At 40.8% G+C, this 19,943-nt stretch overlaps 1 protein-coding gene across 1 annotated transcript in view; it reads right to left on the bottom strand.

Annotated features, from left to right (window-relative positions):
- Positions 1–6,039, bottom strand: part of LOC115175687 (retinoic acid receptor alpha-A-like) — a 107,940-nt gene extending 101,901 nt beyond the window's left edge. Inside the window, exon 1 of the mRNA XM_029735125.1 lies at positions 5,178–6,039. Coding sequence (XP_029590985.1) covers positions 5,178–5,334 — 157 coding nt within the window. The 5' untranslated portion in view covers positions 5,335–6,039. The remainder of the gene's footprint in view (positions 1–5,177) is intronic.
- Between the last annotated feature and the right edge of the window lie 13,904 nt (positions 6,040–19,943).

Consider the following 19,943-nt stretch of genomic DNA (forward strand, 5'->3'; position numbering starts at 1 on the left):
CATGTGTATGGGAGCACACACGTGTACACACACACACACACACACAATACACACACTTAAGCATGCAGGCACACACAAAAACACGTGCATGTGCACACATACACGTGAACACACACACCCACCCACACAAACAAACACACACTTTATTAACTATTATGCCTGCCCATGTCATACATAATCCATGCAATACAAATCAGTATTACCTACTTCACTAGAAGAATAAGACGACAAAGGGATGAGAGTCAACTAACCTCAGAAATATCTGAACAAGTCATTTTACCATCAATATTATGCTTTACTTGACAATGGCTAGCGCTTAGACCCTATAAGTGAACGTGTGAATCGTTTCAATGTTGGTATTCAAGTCCCGAAAGGCCTTGGGATTACAGCTTCCAATGCCATATCGATTACAGACAAAGAGAAACCATTCATACTGTATTGTTGTGTAGTGTTATACCCGTATGACTATCACTCCTGTCAAAGGATTCAATACATAAAATATTCTCAAGTTTCTCAAAGATTATCCTCATATTGTATTTTTCAGTTAATATATATATTTGTTATTGCATTCACTATAACCTTGAATTCTATAAGCCTATACATAATAGTACCTATGATAACTAATATATTGTACATTACTGTCCTGATATCCATTCTATAATGGAAAACAAACAAATACAAAGGACAATGTCCATAATATAAAACTAAGCTATGAATATAGAAATTATTTCTATGTTTTAGTGCATGCATCAAACATCATAATATCCTCACACACACAAACACACCAACACCTTCTCATTGTATCCTTCGTACAACAATCTGTTTTCCTGCTCATTCTAAAAAAAGAAGGCTTATGTGTGTGTATGTGAGTGTGTATGCTTGTGCATGCCTGTGTGTGTTAACAGAGCGCAGCTCATAGTGAATAGATCTAATTGACACCCTTGGGGCTTCCATTGCACTGAATAAATTAATTAATAAAAAACTACGTTACAATGACCTCTCTGGGAAGCTCTTTAAATTAAAGTCCAATTTAAACTGTTCCTTACTTAAACATGAAAGGGGGCAGAGCGTTGCAAGACGAGTGCAATGCCACAAGGCTAATGTGTATGTAGTCTATGCATATGAAATAGTGGGGGGAAAGAAAGATTGCCCAATCGGTTCAATCTTGTTTTGCTACAATGCCTTGGTGATGAATACAAGCAAGTCTGTTATCAGGATAATTTGCAACACACACACACATACATACACATACACACACACACACACACACACACACACACACACACACACACACACACACCCTCTGTGCATGAATGGAAAATGGTTTTCTAATTGCATTGAAATGCTAATCAAAGGCACCTTGTGTGTGGTGATTAATGAACATGATGAGTTACTTATACTTTAATGTTCAAGATGATTTAATTAGGTAGAACACACACACACACAAGCACGCACACACACAATGAACACACAGTGGTGTACTGTAATGATGAGAAATTATGACCTTTTCTATTAGTGATCACACCACAGTGACAAGTTAATAGTCTTATCAATCATGAATGGAACACTGCACTAGCTACTACACCTGGAGACTATTATAAATCTATGGAATACAGTTATTGCATTCCCTCTATTCTCTCATGTAAGGCATTCACACAAAGGCAAACACACCCACACCTTTCTTATACATAGGATACACACAGTATGCACATATAACAGCTCAGCTATACCATCAATTAAGATGATCAGATTTAGGTAGAAACTATAGGATTTTGTGGGATTAAATATTTTGCCAGATAAACTCATTTGCTATAGTTTATGGGGCATACAAATGCAAAATATAAACAAATCTAATCAAACAAATAAAGAAAGGCTATTCATGTAAAACCAATGTAGCCTACTGTTGGAGCGCAGTGAAGTGGGGTGAGTAGGGGGTGAATAGTAGACACCTTCTCTACTTTCGCTGTTACTGATAAGGGCCACTTCACTGTGATTTGTGCCTGTAGAGCAAACACGTCCTGGGAAGTGTAGTGACGTGACCGACAGTACAGCAGTGCTTAACATTATCTGCTCTCCAGTCGTCATACTATCGAACTAAATCAAGTGGGGGGGGGGCGCTTAAACAAACACTTATATTGCCAGGAGATCATGCCTTCTCAAGAAGCAGAGTGGAGGGGCCTCAGGCAAACACACACAGATAAGGCAAGTATTCCATAAGCTAAGGTTAATATCTGACTGCAAACCACTGACTTCTTCTCATGAGTGTGTGATAGGACAGACAGACTAGCCTACTTCTCTGAGTGAGTGAGTAAAAAAAACATGTTTAGCAATGTTCTGCGTATGGAGTGTGTAAAGAGAGTTAGTGAATGTGTGGCATCATTCTTGTCAGAAAAAAAGGGTCTGTCTCATAGACAGCATTCGGAAAGTAGTCAGACCCCTTCACTTTTTCCACCTTTTTTTACGTTACAGCCTTATTGTAAAATGGATTAAAGTTTTTTTTCCCCTCATCAATCGACACACAATTCCCCATAATGACAAAGCAAAAACAGATTTTTAGAATTGTTTGCATATTTATAAACAAATTAAAAACTGAAATATCACATTTACATAAGTATTCAGACCCTTTACTCAGTACTTTGTTGAAGCACCTTTGCAGTGATTACAGCCTCAAGACTTCTTGGGTATGACGCTACAAGCTTGGCACACCTGTATTTAAGGAGTTTCTCCCATTCTTCTCTGCAGATCCTCTCAAGCTCTGTCAGGTTGGATGAAGAGAGTCGCTGCACAGCTATTTTCAGGTCTCTCCAGAGATGTTAGATCGGGTTCAAGTCCGGGCCACTCAAGGACATTCAGAGACTTGTCCCGAAGCCACTCCTGCGTTGTCTTGTCTGTGTGCTTAGGGTCATTGTCCTGTTGGAATGTGAACATTCGCCCCAGTCTGAGGTCCTGAGCGCTCTGGAGCAGATTTTCATTAAGGATCTCTCTGTACTTGAAGCAGAATTTCATCAAGGATCTCTCTGTAGTTTTCTCCGTTCATCCTTCCGTCGATCCTGACTAGTCTCCCAGTCCCTGCTGATGAAAAACATCCCCACAGCATGATGCTGTCTCCAGACGTGATGCTTGGCATGCAGGCCAAATATTTCAATCTTGGTTACATCAGACTAGAGGATCTAGTTTCTCGTGGTCTGAGAGTCCTTTAGGTGCCTTTTGGCAATCTCAAAGCGGGCTGTCATGTGCCTTTTACTGAGGAGTGACTTCCGTCTGGCCACTGTACCATAAAGGCCTGATTGGTGGAGTGCTGCAGAGATGGTTGTCCTTCTAGAAGGTTCTCCCATCTCCACAGTGAACCTCTGGAGCACTGTCAGAGTGACCATTGGATTCTTGGTCACCTCCCTGACCAAGACCCTTCTCCCCCGATTGCTCAGTTTGGCTGGGCGGCCAGTTCTAGGAAGAGTCTTGGTGGTTCCAATCTTCTTCCATTTAAGAAAAATGGAGGCTACTGTGTTCTTGGGGACCTTCAATGCTGCAGACAATTTTTGCTGCCCTTCCGCAGATCTGTGCCTCAACACAATCCAGTCTCGGAGTTCAACGGACAATTCATTCAACCTTAGGGATTGGTTTTTGCTCTGACATGCACTGTCAACTGTGAGACCTTATATAGACAGGTGTGTGCCTTTCCAAATCATGCCCAATCAATTGAATTTAACACATATCTAAAAACCTGTTTTCACATTGTCATATTGGGGTATTATGTGTGGATTGAAGAGAAAAAAAGTATCTTAATCCATTTTAGAATAAGGCTGTAACGTTAGAAAATGTGGAAAAAGTCAAGGGGTCTGAATACATTCCCAATGCACTGTAAAACAGGTCTGTCTATAGCCTTGGAGCAAGCCGTTCAAAATGAACCTTATTGAAGAGTTGGAGAGACAGAGAATACAACCCATATTTATGTTTATTTATTTTCCCTTTTGTACTTTAACTATTTACACATCGTTACAAACACTGTACAAAAGCCGTAATATGACATTTGAAATGTCTCTATTCCTTTGAAACATTAGTGATTGTAATGTTTACTGTTCATTTTTTATTTCACTTTTATCTACTATCTATTTCACTTATTTTGGCAATGTAAACATATAATGTAAACATATGTTTCCCATGCCAATAAATCTCTTTGAATTGAATTGAGAGTGAGAGAGTGAGAGAGAGGGGGGAGGGGGAGAGAGAGAGACTTGAGAGCATCTCTATGCTCTACGTCCTGGGGTTATAGCCGCCCCCTGCCCCTGTCATCTCTCTTTTCTGGGAGGGAGGGAAGTGTCAAGGCACAGCCTGCCCGTGTTTACTCTGTGCATTCCTCCGCCCAGTGTAGGGACCAGGAGATCACATACTGCTTACATCCCAAATGGCACCCTATTCCCTATAGTGTGCAGTACTTTTAACCAGGGCCCCATAGGGCTCTGGTTTAAAAGTATTGCACAATGTAGGGAATAGGGTGCTATTTGAGATGCAGCTACTGAACATACATCAGCCTGCTGTAGAGAGCTGTTTCCACCTCCAGAATTTACGACCCAAGTGTGTACAGATGAAATATGACATGACTAGGACTAGGAGGAACGCTTCAAGCACAGGGCCATGTCACAGTGACAGGACAAAAAAAGTGTGAGTTTTTACAAATGATGTCAATGGCTGCTCTACAAGTCATTTGAGATATAAGAACGATTTATGTTTGAAAGAATTATGGACAATAAAGTATATATTCTATTCTGTTCTATTCTTGCTTGTGTTTAATTCTCGAATAAGTTATCTAACTAGTTACTTAACACTCAGACACAGGTATGCCCTACAACACTGTTTATGGCACATTAGGGTGATTTAAGGGGCAATGATGGGGGTCACAAGTGTGTGTGTGTGTGTGTGTGTGTGTGTGTGTGTGTTGGGCATATTTAATGTGTGGTCATTAAACGCATCAGATGAGAGGAAATGAGAAGACAGGAAACACTGTGAGGAGGGGTGCATGGACACAATATAAAGAGATGATCAAAGAGATTACGTGGACAAGCCACGCACATCATGGCTATTATAATTTCATTATGTCATTATTATGATAGGGTACTGTTATGAATCTACTAGGCTGTAGACACGTGAAATGAAAGGGAAGGGAGCAAAAGTTAACCTACACTGTGCGCTCCGGCGGTGTTGCCAGTCTCTCTGAGCGAGCCCGCCGAAGCACGCTTTCAGTGCCTTCTCTTGTAGCATGCACGAAGAGGGACTCGAAGTGTAGAAATCCAACATTTGTCCCGGGCTCACCGCTAGCAAATCCATACAATCAAACATGATTTCACTTAGTCGCAAAACTCTGCCTGTTATTGTATTCCTTTAAAATATAATTTAGGTGTGGATAATAATCGCGAACATAAGTGCACACAACTCCATCAAAGTCTGCCCCTTGGCACGTAAAATATTGGTCTTCTTCCCAGACTGAGAGTCATGAATTATGACTGACAACACCGCTAAAAGCTTGTAATTGACCCAAATTATGATTTGCCATTTTCCTCTGGTGTCCGGTTGATGTGAGGAAAAGGTGCCAGCCAGTCAGTCACCTCCGTAACGTTCCAACGTGTGTCAGCCAGTCAGTCACCTCCGTAACGTTCCAACGTGTGTCAGCCAGTCAGTCACCTCCGTAACGTTCCAACGTGTGTCAGCCAGTCAGTCACCTCCGTAACGTTCCAACGTGTGTCAGCCAGTCAGTCACCTCCGTAACGTTCCAACGTGTGTCAGCCAGTCAGTCACCTCCGTAACGTTCCAACGTGTGTCAGCCAGTCAGTCACCTCCGTAACGTTCCAACGTGTGTCAGCCAGTCAGTCACCTCCGTAACGTTCCAACGTGTGTATACTTTATTTTTTGCACAGCCCCGTGCAGTGCGCTTAACAACAAGCTCCTCGCTCGAGCCCGCCGTACTAAAAATATGTTCTTATAAATATTACAGATCGCGTTTTAAAACCACATCTCCCCGTTCGGATGACGAATGGGTTATCCTGCCTCCATGCAGCTCATTTCATACTAGTTTGGTCACAGAGAATGAAAGATTGAATTGCCTAATATATGCGAGTGAACTTTCTATGAACCCATCCGAGACTGCTAACCTTCAAATGACCCAACCAGTCTGACATCACCAAGTCCCAGGATTCTCACACACCGTGCAGCGCGAGCCTCACAACCAGCAGCAGCAGCGCGAGCCAGGCTGAAAGAAGAAACGCAGGCAGCTCGAGCTCACCGCGCATAATATTATTTTCCTCGAAAGAACACGATACACGATATTTTCGTGCGATAAAAACACATTTCTAAATTCATGAATCAAAGTAGCTCACTTAGATATGTTCACGATCTAAGCAACCATGGTAGGGTATTACTGTATCACAGCAAAAGTATAGGCTACAATTGTTTAAAAGATTATGCAACAAAACTAAGAAATCTGATAAAGAAAAAAATATAAAGAAAACGCAAATGGAGTACATCTTAACATTTCAATACTTTTTCGATTTCAGAGTTTTACAAACACATGTTACATTGTAACTCTGTCAAGTCTCATGCACTTGTTTTGTCAGTAGCCTAGGCTACTTCTGACAGCGGTTGAGCAGCAGTATGTGATCAGAGAAATTCTATATAGTGCAAAGTTATTATGTAGCCTAGGCTATGAGTTTTGACATGCTTACAGCTTCAATATGTTTTCTTATTATTTTATGACCAATAGTTAGTTACTTGAAAAATGGTTATGTGGACATGAAATACATGTGGGTAACAAAACTGATAAAGTAAAATCTCAGTTGTTGTTTATTCTCACATGAGCATTACTGCAAGTTAAGTTAAATTAGGAAAGTTAAATCTGAATCTTTATGACTCGATTTGTTTCTAGGCAACTTAATCTATGCATTATACACACTGTTACAGGCAGGGACATTTTAATGTCTCTAAATCCTATAATTAGATGAAACAAGTTTGTAAGAATAGGGTTTTAGTAAGGGCTTGAATAATACGAATAATACTAGTTTGAGTGTTTGTCACTTTGTGCATTGAAATAACTCTACCTACAGTTCAGAGAAAATATAAGGACATATTGGTCCTTTGTGGTTGGTTGGGGAAGGAGGTGCACCATGAACCTCACCACGACTATCTAAACATCCCATTAACCATCTCTCTAACTCTGCATGTGCCACACACACACACACAATCTAACCCCTTTGGAAAGACCCAACATAATCCCCGCACTGACTCGGTACCGGTACCCCCTCATAGCCTAGGCTATATAATAACTTTGCACTATATAGAATTTCTCTGATCACATACTGCTGCTCAACCGCTGTCAGAAGTACATTGCCTCGTTATTGTTATATTATTGTGCAAATTTTGATAATTCTTTACATTCGTTTATTTGGTAAATATTTTCTTAACTCTTCTTGAAGTGCACTGTTGGTTAAGGGCTTGTAAGTAAGCATTTCACAGTAAGGTCTACACCTGTTTTTAAAGCCACCATCTGTAATTCATACTTCAGTGATTCTAAATCATTAATAGAAATAGCCATTGAACAGCAGTAACCATTACAGATAACACCTTTAAGCTGATATCTTTATAAAAATATGATGATTTCCTGGTTGTGCCAGAGTTGCTCAGGATATAATTCATTATCCTGCTATAGGCTACTGCTGAGCTGCACTTCCTTGAATGTTGAGGGAGGAAGTGTAGCATGTTATTGAGCTCGTTATACAGTGATAACCTAGTGGGTGGGTGATCCGCTGTGGTAAAATAATAACGTTATACTATTCTATTATATTCAGTTCTGTTATGTAGAATACTATCATTATGTGATCCTGCAGACATTGATTCATCTTTGACCTAACTTTATTAAACAAGCACCATTCGCCAGAATAGCCTGTTCTCTGGACAGCTGAACGAGTAGAGCAGGGACTGTGCATAAAGTAGAAAATCCCACACATGCACAGAGGCTATGGACCTTCAGCTGTCAGGAAGAGGGGTCCAGAGAAGTCGGCCACTCCAAAATAATAATTAGCTCATTAGGCATTCTTTCAACTTGGTTAATTGGTTACACCCTGACTTAAAATCTCCAGACCTAAAATTTGCCTGCAGTAAGCATTTCTATTTTACATGTAATTTCAACTACAATATCAGCTGAATTACAACCAGGTTTGGGGTCAATTCATTTTTAAATTGAAACTGAAATGAATTTAAATCCTCAGTGACAAATGGGTGAACTTTATTTCACCTGCTTGACTTGAATAAAATGAAAACTGAAGTGACCCCCAACCCTTCCACAAACCCCAAGGGGACCAGCACTGATTACATGTTATGTTGTATGTTTATAACCCAGAGAAGAAATAGTGAAAGTCAACAGCCTGGTTTTGATAATGTGTGCTTATTAACAACATCATAGCTATCGCCTGGGGCGGCAGGTAGCCTAGTGGTTAGAGCGTTGTCCAGTAACTGAAAGGTTGCTGGATCAAATCCACAAGCTGACAAGGTAAAAATCTGTTGTTCTGCCCCTGACCAAGGCAGTTAACCCACTGTTCCCCAGAAGGCCGTCATTGTAAATAACAATTTGTTCTTAACTGACTTGCCAGGTAAATAAAAATTATATTGTCTCACTGAAAGTACTTGACAAAGTAGCCAAACACTGAAGACTTCAACAGCAAACACTGAGGAAGACTTGACAAGTTCTTGTCATAACTTGTGATTATGTTGTGTGGATGGGATGAACATGTTTTTGAGAGAGAGAGATAGTTTCAGGGAGGCTCAGCGGGTGCTCATCTCTTTTACAGAGGAGGAGAGACTGATCCCCTTGATGCTGATGAATAATGTAGCAGAGCCGAGAGAGTGGAGAGAGCAGAGAGCTGAAAAGGAACCCCAGTCCCCACCACATACAGCCTGCACCACCTGCCTCCCGACGGCTCGCCCCACTGTAACTGTATCCCCTCTCCCCTCACACACAGACACACACCCCTCCACTACCCCATTAGGAACCCCTGAGCCACCCTCTCCCTGTTACACAACCTGCTCCCCCCCACCCCGATCGCCACACTGTAACAGTAACCTACTTGCACCCACCACCTGCCCCCCACGGCTGGCTCGCACCACTGTAACAATAACCCACATGCACTCCCACCCCCTCCCTCACCCTACCCCCATGTACCCCATAAGCCAGGCCCATCCAGGTAATTTATCCACATGGTTTAGATTCACCTGTAATTACAAGGTGACAATGAACCAGTCTTTCAAGATAAGACACTTTCTGACATCAAGTGCTCCTCCAGGTCCTGCAACTCCATGGGAGCCCGCTACCAAAAACCGAGCAGGCTATGACCATGGTAAAGTACTACAGCACATCATTTAACATGGCTGGACAAAGCGACAAAGCTTGAAGTTTAGGCTACACACGTGGAACACGCAGGACAGGTAGCAGGAACTAGCCATAGGTGCTATTTAGTTTGAGCTCACTCAGGAAAGAGACTTTCAATCATTGCTTAACTTCTTTGGGACTGGGGGGCAGTATTGAGTAGCTTGGATGAATAAGGTGCCCAGAGTAAACTGCCTGCTACTCAGGCCCAAAAGCTAGAAAATGCATATAATTAGTAGATTTGGATAGAAAACAAGTTTCTAAAACTGTTTGAATTATGTCTGTGAGTATAACAGAACTCATATGGCAGGCAAAAACATGAGAAAAAATCCAACCAGGAAGTGGGAAATCTGAGGTTTGTAGTTTTTCAAGTGATTGCCAATCCAATATACAGTGTCTATTGCACTTCCTACGGCTTCCACTAGATGTCAACAGTCTTTAGAATGTTGTTTCAGGCTTCTACTGTGAAGGGGAAGAGAATAAGAGCTGTTTGAATCAGGGGTCTGGCAGAATGCCATGAGCTAAGTCTCGCACGCAGCCGTGAGCACGAGCTGCATTCCCTTTCATTTCTAAAGACAAAGGAATTGTCCGGTTGGAATATTATTGAAGATTTATGATAAAAACATCCTAAAGATTGATTCTATACATCGTTTGACATGTTTCTACAAACTGTAATGGACCTTTTTTGACTTTTCGTCTGGACTTTGTGAGCGTGCTTTGTGCATTTGGATTACTGGACTAAACGCGCGAACAAAATGAGGTATTTGGACATAAATTATGGACTTTATCGAACAAAACAAACATTTATTGTGGAACTGGGATTCCTGGGAGTGCATTCCGATGAAGATCATCAAAGGTAAGTGAATATTTATAACGCTATTTCTGAGTTTTGTGACACCGCTCCTTGGTTGGAAAATGGCTGTATGGTTTTCTGTGGCTAGGCACTGACCTAACATAATTTCATGGTGTACTTTCACTGTAAAAGTTTTTTGTAATCTGACACAGCAGTTGCATTAAGGAGAAGTTTAGCTTTAATTGTATATTTAACACTTGTATCTTTTATCAATGTTTATGATGAGTATTTCTGTAATTTGATGTGGCTCTCTGCACTTTCACTGGATGTTTGTTGAGACAATGCATTTCTGAACATAACGCACCAATTTCAAATGAGGTTTTTGGACATAAAGATGAACTTTATCGAACAAAACACACATTTATTGTCTAACATGGAGTCCTGGGAGTGCCATCCAGTGAAGATCATCAAAGGTTAGTGATTAATTTTAACGCTATTTCTGTCTTTGTGACACTTCTCCTTCTTTGGAAAATGGCTGTATGGTTTTCTGTGGCTAGGCGCTGACCTAACATAATCGCAAGGTGTGCTTTTGCCGTGAAGCCTTTTTGAAATCAGACACTGTGATTGGATTAACAAGAAGTTTATCTTTAAAATGGTGTATAATACTTGTATGTTTGAGGAATTTTAATGATGAGATTTCTGTTGTTTTGAATTTGGCGCCCTGTAATCTCACTGGCTGTTGTCGAGGTGGGACGCTAGCGTCCAACATATCCCAGAGAAGTTAAAGTGCGTGCAAGAGACAGAGAGAGAGAGAGAGAGAGAGCAAGAGACAGAGAGAGAGAGAGCAAGAGAGAGAGAGAGAGCAAGAGAGAGCAAGAGAGAGAGAGAGCAAGAGATAGAGTGAGAGCAAGAGACAGAGAGAGAGAGCAAGAGACAGCGAGAGAGGGAAGAGAGCGAGAGAGAGAAGAGAGAGAGAAAGAGAGAGCAAGAGACAGAAAGAGAGGGCGAAAGACAGAGAGAGCGAGAGAAGAGAGCGAGAGAGAGCAAGAGAGAGAGAGCGAGAGAGAGCAAGAGAGAGAGAGCGAGAGAGAGCAAGAGAGAGAGAGCGAGAGAAAGAGAGAGAGAGCAAGAGAGAGAAAGAGAGAGAGTGAGAGAGAGCGAGAGAGAGCAAGAGAGAGCAAGAGAGAGAGAGCTAGAGAGCAAGAGAGAGAGAGCGAGAGAGAGAGAGCAAGAGACAGAGAGCAAGACAGAGAGCGAGCAAGAGAGAGAGCGCGAGCAAGAGAGAGGGAGCAAGAGAGAGAGAGGGAGCAAGAGAGAGAGAGAGAGAGAGCTAGAGAGAGAGAGATATCAAGAGAGAGAGAGCGAGAGAGAGAGAGAGAGAAAGAGGGAGGATAGCATTACCACTGCATGTTCATTCCGCAACTTCAGGTATCTTTTACATTATTTCCCATTTATTTTTCATGAGCAAACTTTTGATAGCATATTAATGGAGAGGATGGAGGATTTTAGCACTGGCAGTAATTCCTGCTTGGGTCGCTCAGCGTTCAGATAGCTATATTTAGTTACACTTGCACTCTGCTTATTTAATTGAAGCAGCATGACTAAAGAGGAATATGATGAAGGGTAGATCTATTTTCCACTGGAATTACAGATCATGCCAACGCACACATTCGGGATTCTCTGGTTAGGAAGTAATGTGATATGCAGATTAATTTGTTCTATGCTAAAAATCTTTCGTTTTTGTTCTTGTGCCTGAGCTTTAAACGGATTCCGTTATCACTTTGTCTGATAGAGATACCTTTTTGTAACTTTTATTTTATTGAGAAAATAATGACTGTGTATATACTATATTTGACAAGGTGGTAACAGTATTAAGATGAACATGACTGTTACGTCCATGTCACGTCTACTCCTGCACCTCCCCTCCGGCGTGCCACGTCGCCGGAATACTAACCACCGGTCCTGGGAATCAACATTGTGCACACCTGGCACTCATCATTACGCTCACCTGGCACTCATCATTATGATTCACACCTGGACCTCATTAGCTCCCCTTTATAGGTCCCTTCCTTTTGTTCATTCCTCAGTTGGTATTGCACCTGTGTTCATGTTACCTTGCTTCTGTTACGCGATCATGTTTGTTGTTTTAATTAAACATTTTACCTGCACCTGCTTCTTGACTCACAGCGTCATCGTTACAGAATAACACCTTATCTAAGGGAAGCATCAGGGAGTGTTTCTTTGTGTTGGAAGGTATGTGGTTCCGGGTGTCAGTACTGGAGCTACCAGGGAGGCCTCAGCCGGCTTGTCAGGCTCTCGTGTCTCAGCCGGTTCGTCAGGTTTCTGTTCTCAGGCGACTGGTCCACTCCTGATCCCCGGGATCGTCCCTTTGGTCGGCGTCCTGCGACTGAAGCTGCGCGCCGGGGAGGGGGCACTGTCACCTATGCTCTCTCTCCGGCGCTCTAGGTCACCATGCTCAGCCGGATTGACAGGTTCCCCCGCCTAAGCAGAGGTGACCGGTCCGCTCCTGATCCCCGGGATCGTCATTTTGGTCGGCGTCCGGTGGCTGGAGCCACGCACTGTGTGCTCCCTCTCTGGCCTCTAGGTCACCAGGCTGCTGATTATTGTGCACACCTGTCACCATCGTCACGCGCCTCATGACACACACCTGGACTCCATCATCTCCTTGATTACCTTCCCAATATTTGTCACTCTCCTTGGTTCTTTCCTCAGGTGTTATTGACTCTCATGTCAGTGCGTTGTTTGTGTTTCTTGTTTTATGTACCGTTTATTTATTAAACACTCACTCCCTGTACTTGCTTCCCTACTCTCAGCGTACATCGTTACAGTCCATGTTTGTTCAAAGGCTCATTGGAGAGGAAGTACATTTTCCAACATGTCTCTCAAGTCTTGCCCAACAGCATTTGCCAATACTCAATATTAAATGTGTTAAATATTCACACCTTTTATGGCTTCAAATCTTGACTAATAGTCAAAGATTAAATTATTTATTGGAGATGTTTGTTTCATGTCAATGATAATTATATTTTCACTTCCAATAAACAAATAAAGGAGTATGTTTCATACAATATCCTTATTCTGAGCTCCCTGACAAAGACCAGAGAAAGCCCTTTCCTACTGCAGCCAGCACTAAATGTCTCCAGGTGGATAAAGTTGTGAAAAGGGAGAAGAGTGGAAGAAATGGAGGGGTGTAGAAGTGGAAAGATAGATATGGAGGGGTGGAAGGAGAGAACTGTGGAAAGAGCAAAACATGATAGGTTATGAAAAAAACACTCAAACCTAACAAAACCCAAAAGTGCTGAAAGATCAATTTATTTTCCCCTCTTCTCTTTTCTGTACTTCTTTTCACACCTCTTGTTCTCTTTTTTTCACAGTTAAGGCAACATAATTTCATTTTTTCTGTTAGTACATGTCTTTCCACAGCTTGTGTCTTAGTTCGCACTGTCTGGCCTTGATAGGGCTCTAAATAGTATCCGTCACCAATAACAAAAAAAGGAAGCGTTTTGGAGGCTGATATTCTCCAGTTCTCTGTGACTCTTTGACCCTGTTTGGGGCATTCTGTTTTCTCTTCCTCCTCACTCAACCCCACACACATTAAATAAACTAAACACACCCAGAGTCTACCCCCTACTTTATGATCTATTCAATTAGAACAAACCATTCCCACACAAATATTGTTATTTCCAACAGTATTCAAAATAATATTGCTTATCCGATCAATGTTCAAGGGTTCTGTATGGTGTAACTGTTAAAAATATGGTTGCATCTCAAATAGTACCCTATTTGCTATTTAGTGCACTTTTTTAACAGGGCGCAGAGCCCTGCTCAAAAGTAGTGCACTAAATAGGGAAGAGGGTGCCATTTGACATGCAACCATAGTGTGATGTTTGTATGTTGTTTCATAACTGTTTGCTGGAGCATAATACTGTAAAAGCAATGGTACTGTGTGTAGTGTTATTAACTCCATATGAGAGGACTATCGTCTCAACGCTTACACTATGTCTAAGGATATAATGGAGAATGCATTGCCTGACATTGATTCATTGATTGAGTAGTTGCATGGATCAATGTCTATAGAAATCCATCTCATAGTATCAATATTCTTTACTATCGCTAGATGAATTGAGGCTGTGTACAGTAGATTCACAATGGATGCCTTCACACAATAGAGAGAAGGCAAGAGAGAGAGAGACAGAGAGAAAGAGTGAGATATGATGGAACAGAACAGAACAGTGGAGACAGACATGGAATCATTGTGATTGTAAAATGCATGACTGAGCTCTTAGACTCTCCCACCTCAGGAAGTCATTGTTGAACCTCAAGTACAACATTACAACCTTGTTCCTCTCAGGACAATAGCTAATAAACATCAACATCTGTGTGGGTGAGCTTGATTGGTTTACTAAGACATTTATCAGTGTAGCAGAGGCCAGGGGTGCAGAGGGAGGAGAGAGAGAGAGAGCATTACATTACAAATTAGCAGGCAATAAAGTCAGCTCATTTAGAGCCACACACATGGGCACGCACACACACACACACTCATTTAGAGCAGGCATTTTAAGTACCACAGTAATGCAATGGGTCCCCTGTTGGATATGTGGATCAATGTAGACGGTATAATTACACTTCAGTCTAAGTGTCTTGACGTGAGCTCACACACTTCTCACTTCTCTCTCTCCCATACAAAGAACTGTCAGTGCCGCTGGACTCATTTTCATCAGCAGTAAGTAATGTGTGTGTGTGTGTGTGTGTGTATATATATATGTGTGTGTGTGTTTGTGTGTGTGTGTGTGTGTGTGTGTGTGTGTGTGTGTGTGTGTGTGTGTGTGTGTGTGTGTGTGTGTGTGAACCATTAGAGGTCATTACAGTTAATAAGAGCATTTGTATAACAAATGCGTGATGTGAAATAATTGAGGATTGTTTTGCTAATAGTCCTCCTAACATGTTAAATGCAGTAAATAAAAGGAATGATACAAACGCCCCCCTTAATTACAAACATTTGTTTATCCCGACTAGCTATGTTGTTAATAACCACTAATGTTATATGCACATCCCAGCCCACCTGGGTTAGGGTCAATTCAGTTTAAATTAAGTCAATTCAGTTTAAGCGGAACCTTTAAACCTACACAAACGGCTTCTAGTGGCAGAAATGCACACTTTCATTCTAGTGGCAGTCAAAAGACAGTGACTTCCTGTTCTATGTGGTCAATGAGCTTCCGAACATCACGTTAACAGAGTACAGTAACAGTACAACAATACACCTGTATCTCTCAGCCTCTCCAGAGGGAAAACATTTCATTTCAGAGGGAGTGATGGAGCACAATCAAATTATCCTTCTTTCCTCAAAGGTAAAAACAAAAAGAAGTTATAAATGGTAGGTGATGGGGATGGGAGGAGAAGATACGTTCAAAGAAAGAAATAGAAAAGAGAGAGAGCACAATTAGAAGATAGGAATAGGTGAATGAGCGAATAATCTTGTCTTTCCTGCTATTTGTGCTGATGTTAACGATATATCTGTTAATTATTGTAACTTAGAGAAAATCTCTAAATGTTTACCTTCAATGGTTAAAAAGGCTATCAATTCATCACACTAACAAAGCTCTCTGAACTGGGTAAATAAAACTACCTCAATAGAAATGATGGTAAAAAGGGAGAGAAAGAGAAGATGCAGGAAGCAAAGCTATCATCGGAACCTAATCAGTCTCCCTCTCTGCAAACTGTCAAATAAAACTTTTTCTTTCCCTTTTTCTTTCCCTGAGCCTACCCTATTATAATATTTGAAAAATACTTTTGGGAAAATATTTAAGACACACCTGAGCCTTTCCTCCACACAGAAACCCTCCAGTCTCCTTAACCTTCCTCCCTTCCCCTTGCCTTTGCAGCCCCTCCCTCCATTCTTCCACCCTCCCCCCATTTCCTGTGGAGGTGTGAAGGAGCCTCATCCTCCCCATCCTCCAGCCAAACAGCCTCCTGATCAGCCCTGCAGGCTTCTGAGTGTCTCTGCAAGGGATTACTGGTGTTCAGACAGCTTCACAAAGTGAGCCCCGGACCGTCTGATCAGAGAATAGCACTACTATCACACCATCACTCACCACACCTCCCTACACCTTGCCTAGCCACGCACCGCCCCTGAGGCCTGTGATTTCACACAGATTAGCACTCAAAGTCCCCTAAACTCTCCCTCAGTACTCCCTGTATCGATGGCCATCATAAACGCAGACGCACACTGAAGGGTCTATCAGAGTCCAAAGCGTGTACGCACAGCAGTGTTCCAGAATATTGGATTTCATTATTTTTCGAATTCTCAGCGCAGCTCAAGATATTTCTCCAACTGTCAACACATTCAAATGAATAGAGGACACATACGAGCCGCGTTTGTTGGGAAATTTGGGGAGGTGCGCGTTCGGGCTGTGCGTTCACTGCGGATGGTGGTCTCAGAGATGCGAAGCTATGCCACAATGGGACATCGGTCTATATAGTCTCTGCATCTGTCTCACACACACACACACTCACTACACTTTAGACACACATATAGACACACACTGACAAGATACTTTTATACATTTAAAGAGACACACACAGACACACACACACAAACAAATAGTTGCCTTGACTCACAAAGACACAAACACCTACACACAGAAAGATAAATAATATACTATCTATTGTTTACAGGAAACTCACTTTACAAATATAGATGAGGTTGGGTGGAAAAAGGACTGGAAGGGAGAAATATATTTTTGTCATGGGCAAAGAAACTCAAAAGGGATGATTATATTAGTTAACAACAATTTTGATCCGAAACTGTGCAAACAGATCCTCAAGGAAGATGGATCCTTTTAAATATGCTATTGAACCACAAACATATCTGGCTAATTCATCTATATGGGCCAAATAATGACGATCCACACTTCTTCGAAAATATATATAATAATCTATTGAGCTCACAAGCAACGAATGAATCTATTATTATGGTGGGAGATTATAATACGGTTTTAAGTATCTCAATGGATCGTAAAAGAAATCCCACTACAAACTATCCCCCTCATGCACTTAAGGAGATCACGAATATCATGGATAGATTAGAACTAGTGGCTATATGGAGGCTGAAAACCCTGACCTCGTGAGCTATACATGGTTTAATCAAGGTTTAATCAAGCTAGCCGTCTTGACTTCTTGCTGGTCTTATTCTTGCTGGTATCAAACATTTTAAAAAGTATTAATAGGAGAACGAATGCGATCGGACCACCATCTAATTATCCTCCATATAACTCTTACAGAATTTCTACATGGACGGGGATATTGTCAATTTAATCAAAGCCAACCAGATGAAAATGTGCTCTTAACTAAGGGAAAATAATAAAAAAATGACTTTTTTCTGGACAACATACACTATAAGTCAAAAATGTTAGAACACCTACTCATTCAAGGATTTTTCTTTATTTTTACAATTTTCTACATTGTAAAATAATAATGAAGACATAAAAACTATTAAATAACACATTTGGAATCATGTAGTAACCAAAAAAGTGTTAAACAAATAAAAAAAACTTGAATGAGTAGGTGCTCTAAAACTTTTGACCGTAGTGTAGGTACAGCAGATACCCTTATTGTAAGGGACAATTTTAAATGTACTTTTAGAGACAATTCAATGCAATACTCATCATTAAAACAAAAGCAGTATAGGTCAAAAGAGAATAGACTAATAAAAAAAATAGAGGAAATAACAGCGCAGGTAGATGGTAATGGAAACTGTACTATAGAGGAACAAAATAGGTAAGAGGAAAAACAAATAATTCAAGGAACTTGTTCAACAACGATCAAGTGTAATTTATTACAAAATATTTTAAGCATATGTTTTCTTTTCAGTCTCCTCCATTTTCACTGAATGATGTTAACTGTAAGGATTTCTTTCCTAATAATAATAATGTAAAATTATCAAATGTACAGAAAGACCTGCGTGAAGGCCAACTTACAGAGGAGGAACTTATTGAAGCAATAAAATCTTTTCAGTCTGGAAAAACATTAGGGTTTGATGGTATACCAGTAGATGTATATCAGACCTTTTTGATGTACTCAAATATCCATTATTAGCATGTTTTAATTACTCCCATAAAAATGGTAGACTTTAAGGTACTCAACAAGAAGGTCTGATTTCATTACTACTGAAACAGGACCCATGTGGTAAGTATAAAGATCCAGTCCATTTAAAAAATAACTGTAGGCCACTTACACAAAATCCTGGTGAAATGCATAGCACATAGGAAAAAAAACAGTTTTACCAGATATTGTTCATCCTGATCAGACAGGTTTTTTGACTGGACGATGTATTGGAGATAACATATGACAATTACTTGAAACCATTGAACATTATGAAATGTCAAAAATACCAGGCCTGGTCTTCATAGGAGATTTCAAAAAGGAATTTGATAAAGTACGACTAAAATGTATATATAAATGCCTGAATAACTTCAATTTTTGGTGAACCTCTAATACAATGGGTTAAAGTTATGTACAGCAACCCCAGGTGTAAAATAATGGCTACTTCTCATAAAGTATTGAGCTTTAAAGAGGAGTAAAACAAGGTTGTCCATTTCCCCCAAATCTATTTATTATGGCCATCGAAACGCTAGCTATTAAAATTAGATCCAACAAGAACATCAAGGGGTTAGAAATCCAGGGTTTAAAAACAAAAGTGTCAATGTATGCCGATGACTCAAGTTTTTTTCTTAAGTCCGCAATCTGGATCTGCGCACAGTCTTAATGAACATCGTGATCACTTGTCCAGCCACTCTGGACTAAAATCTAATTATGACAACTGTACCATATTACTTATTGGATCACGTTAAAAGACAATGTTTACACGACCTTGTAGTTTACCAATAAAATGGGTGGATGGTGAAGTAGACATACTTGGCAGTCATATCTCAAAAAATATAAACAAACTTATCGCAACCAATTTGAATACAAAGTTTGCAAAAATAGATACGATTCTGCAACAATGGAGAGGTAACTACTTGGCTATTTTTGGTCCTATCACCGTTCACTTGCTTACTAATGTGCTGACTACACCAGACGACTTATTTTTTAAATAATTTTCAATGTACCGATTCCATGGCACATGCAATATGAACTGAAACCATTTACATTTTTATGCAGAATTCTTGCCACCAACAGAATGATATATAAACTACCCCAGTTATGTCACCCCCACTTCTAAAACCAAAGTTGCACCCCTGACTATATGAACTCAGCAAAAAAAGAAACAGCCCTTTTTCAGGACCCTGTCTTTCAACGATAATTCGTAAAAATCCAAATAACTTCACAGATCTTCATTGTAAAGGGTTTAAACACTGTTTCCCATGCTTGTTCAATGAACCATAAACAATTAACGAACGTGCACCCTTGGTACATTAAGACACGAACAGCTTACAGACAGGTAGGCAATTAAAGTCAGTTATGAAAACTTAGGACACAAAAGAGGCCTTTCTACTGACTCTGAAAAACACCAAAAGAAAGATGCCCAGGGTCCCTGCTCATCTGCGTGAACATGCCCTAGGCATGCTGCAAGAAGACATGAGGACTGCAGATGTGACTAGGGCAATGAATTGCAATATACGTACTGTGAGATGCCTAAGACGGCACTACAGGGAGACAGGACGGACAGCTGATAGTCCTCGCAGTGGCAGACCACATGTAACAACACCTGCACAGGATTGGTAC

The sequence above is a fragment of the Salmo trutta genome, chromosome 36, assembly GCF_901001165.1.
Source record: "Salmo trutta chromosome 36, fSalTru1.1, whole genome shotgun sequence".
Taxonomy (NCBI): Eukaryota; Metazoa; Chordata; class Actinopteri; order Salmoniformes; family Salmonidae; genus Salmo; species Salmo trutta.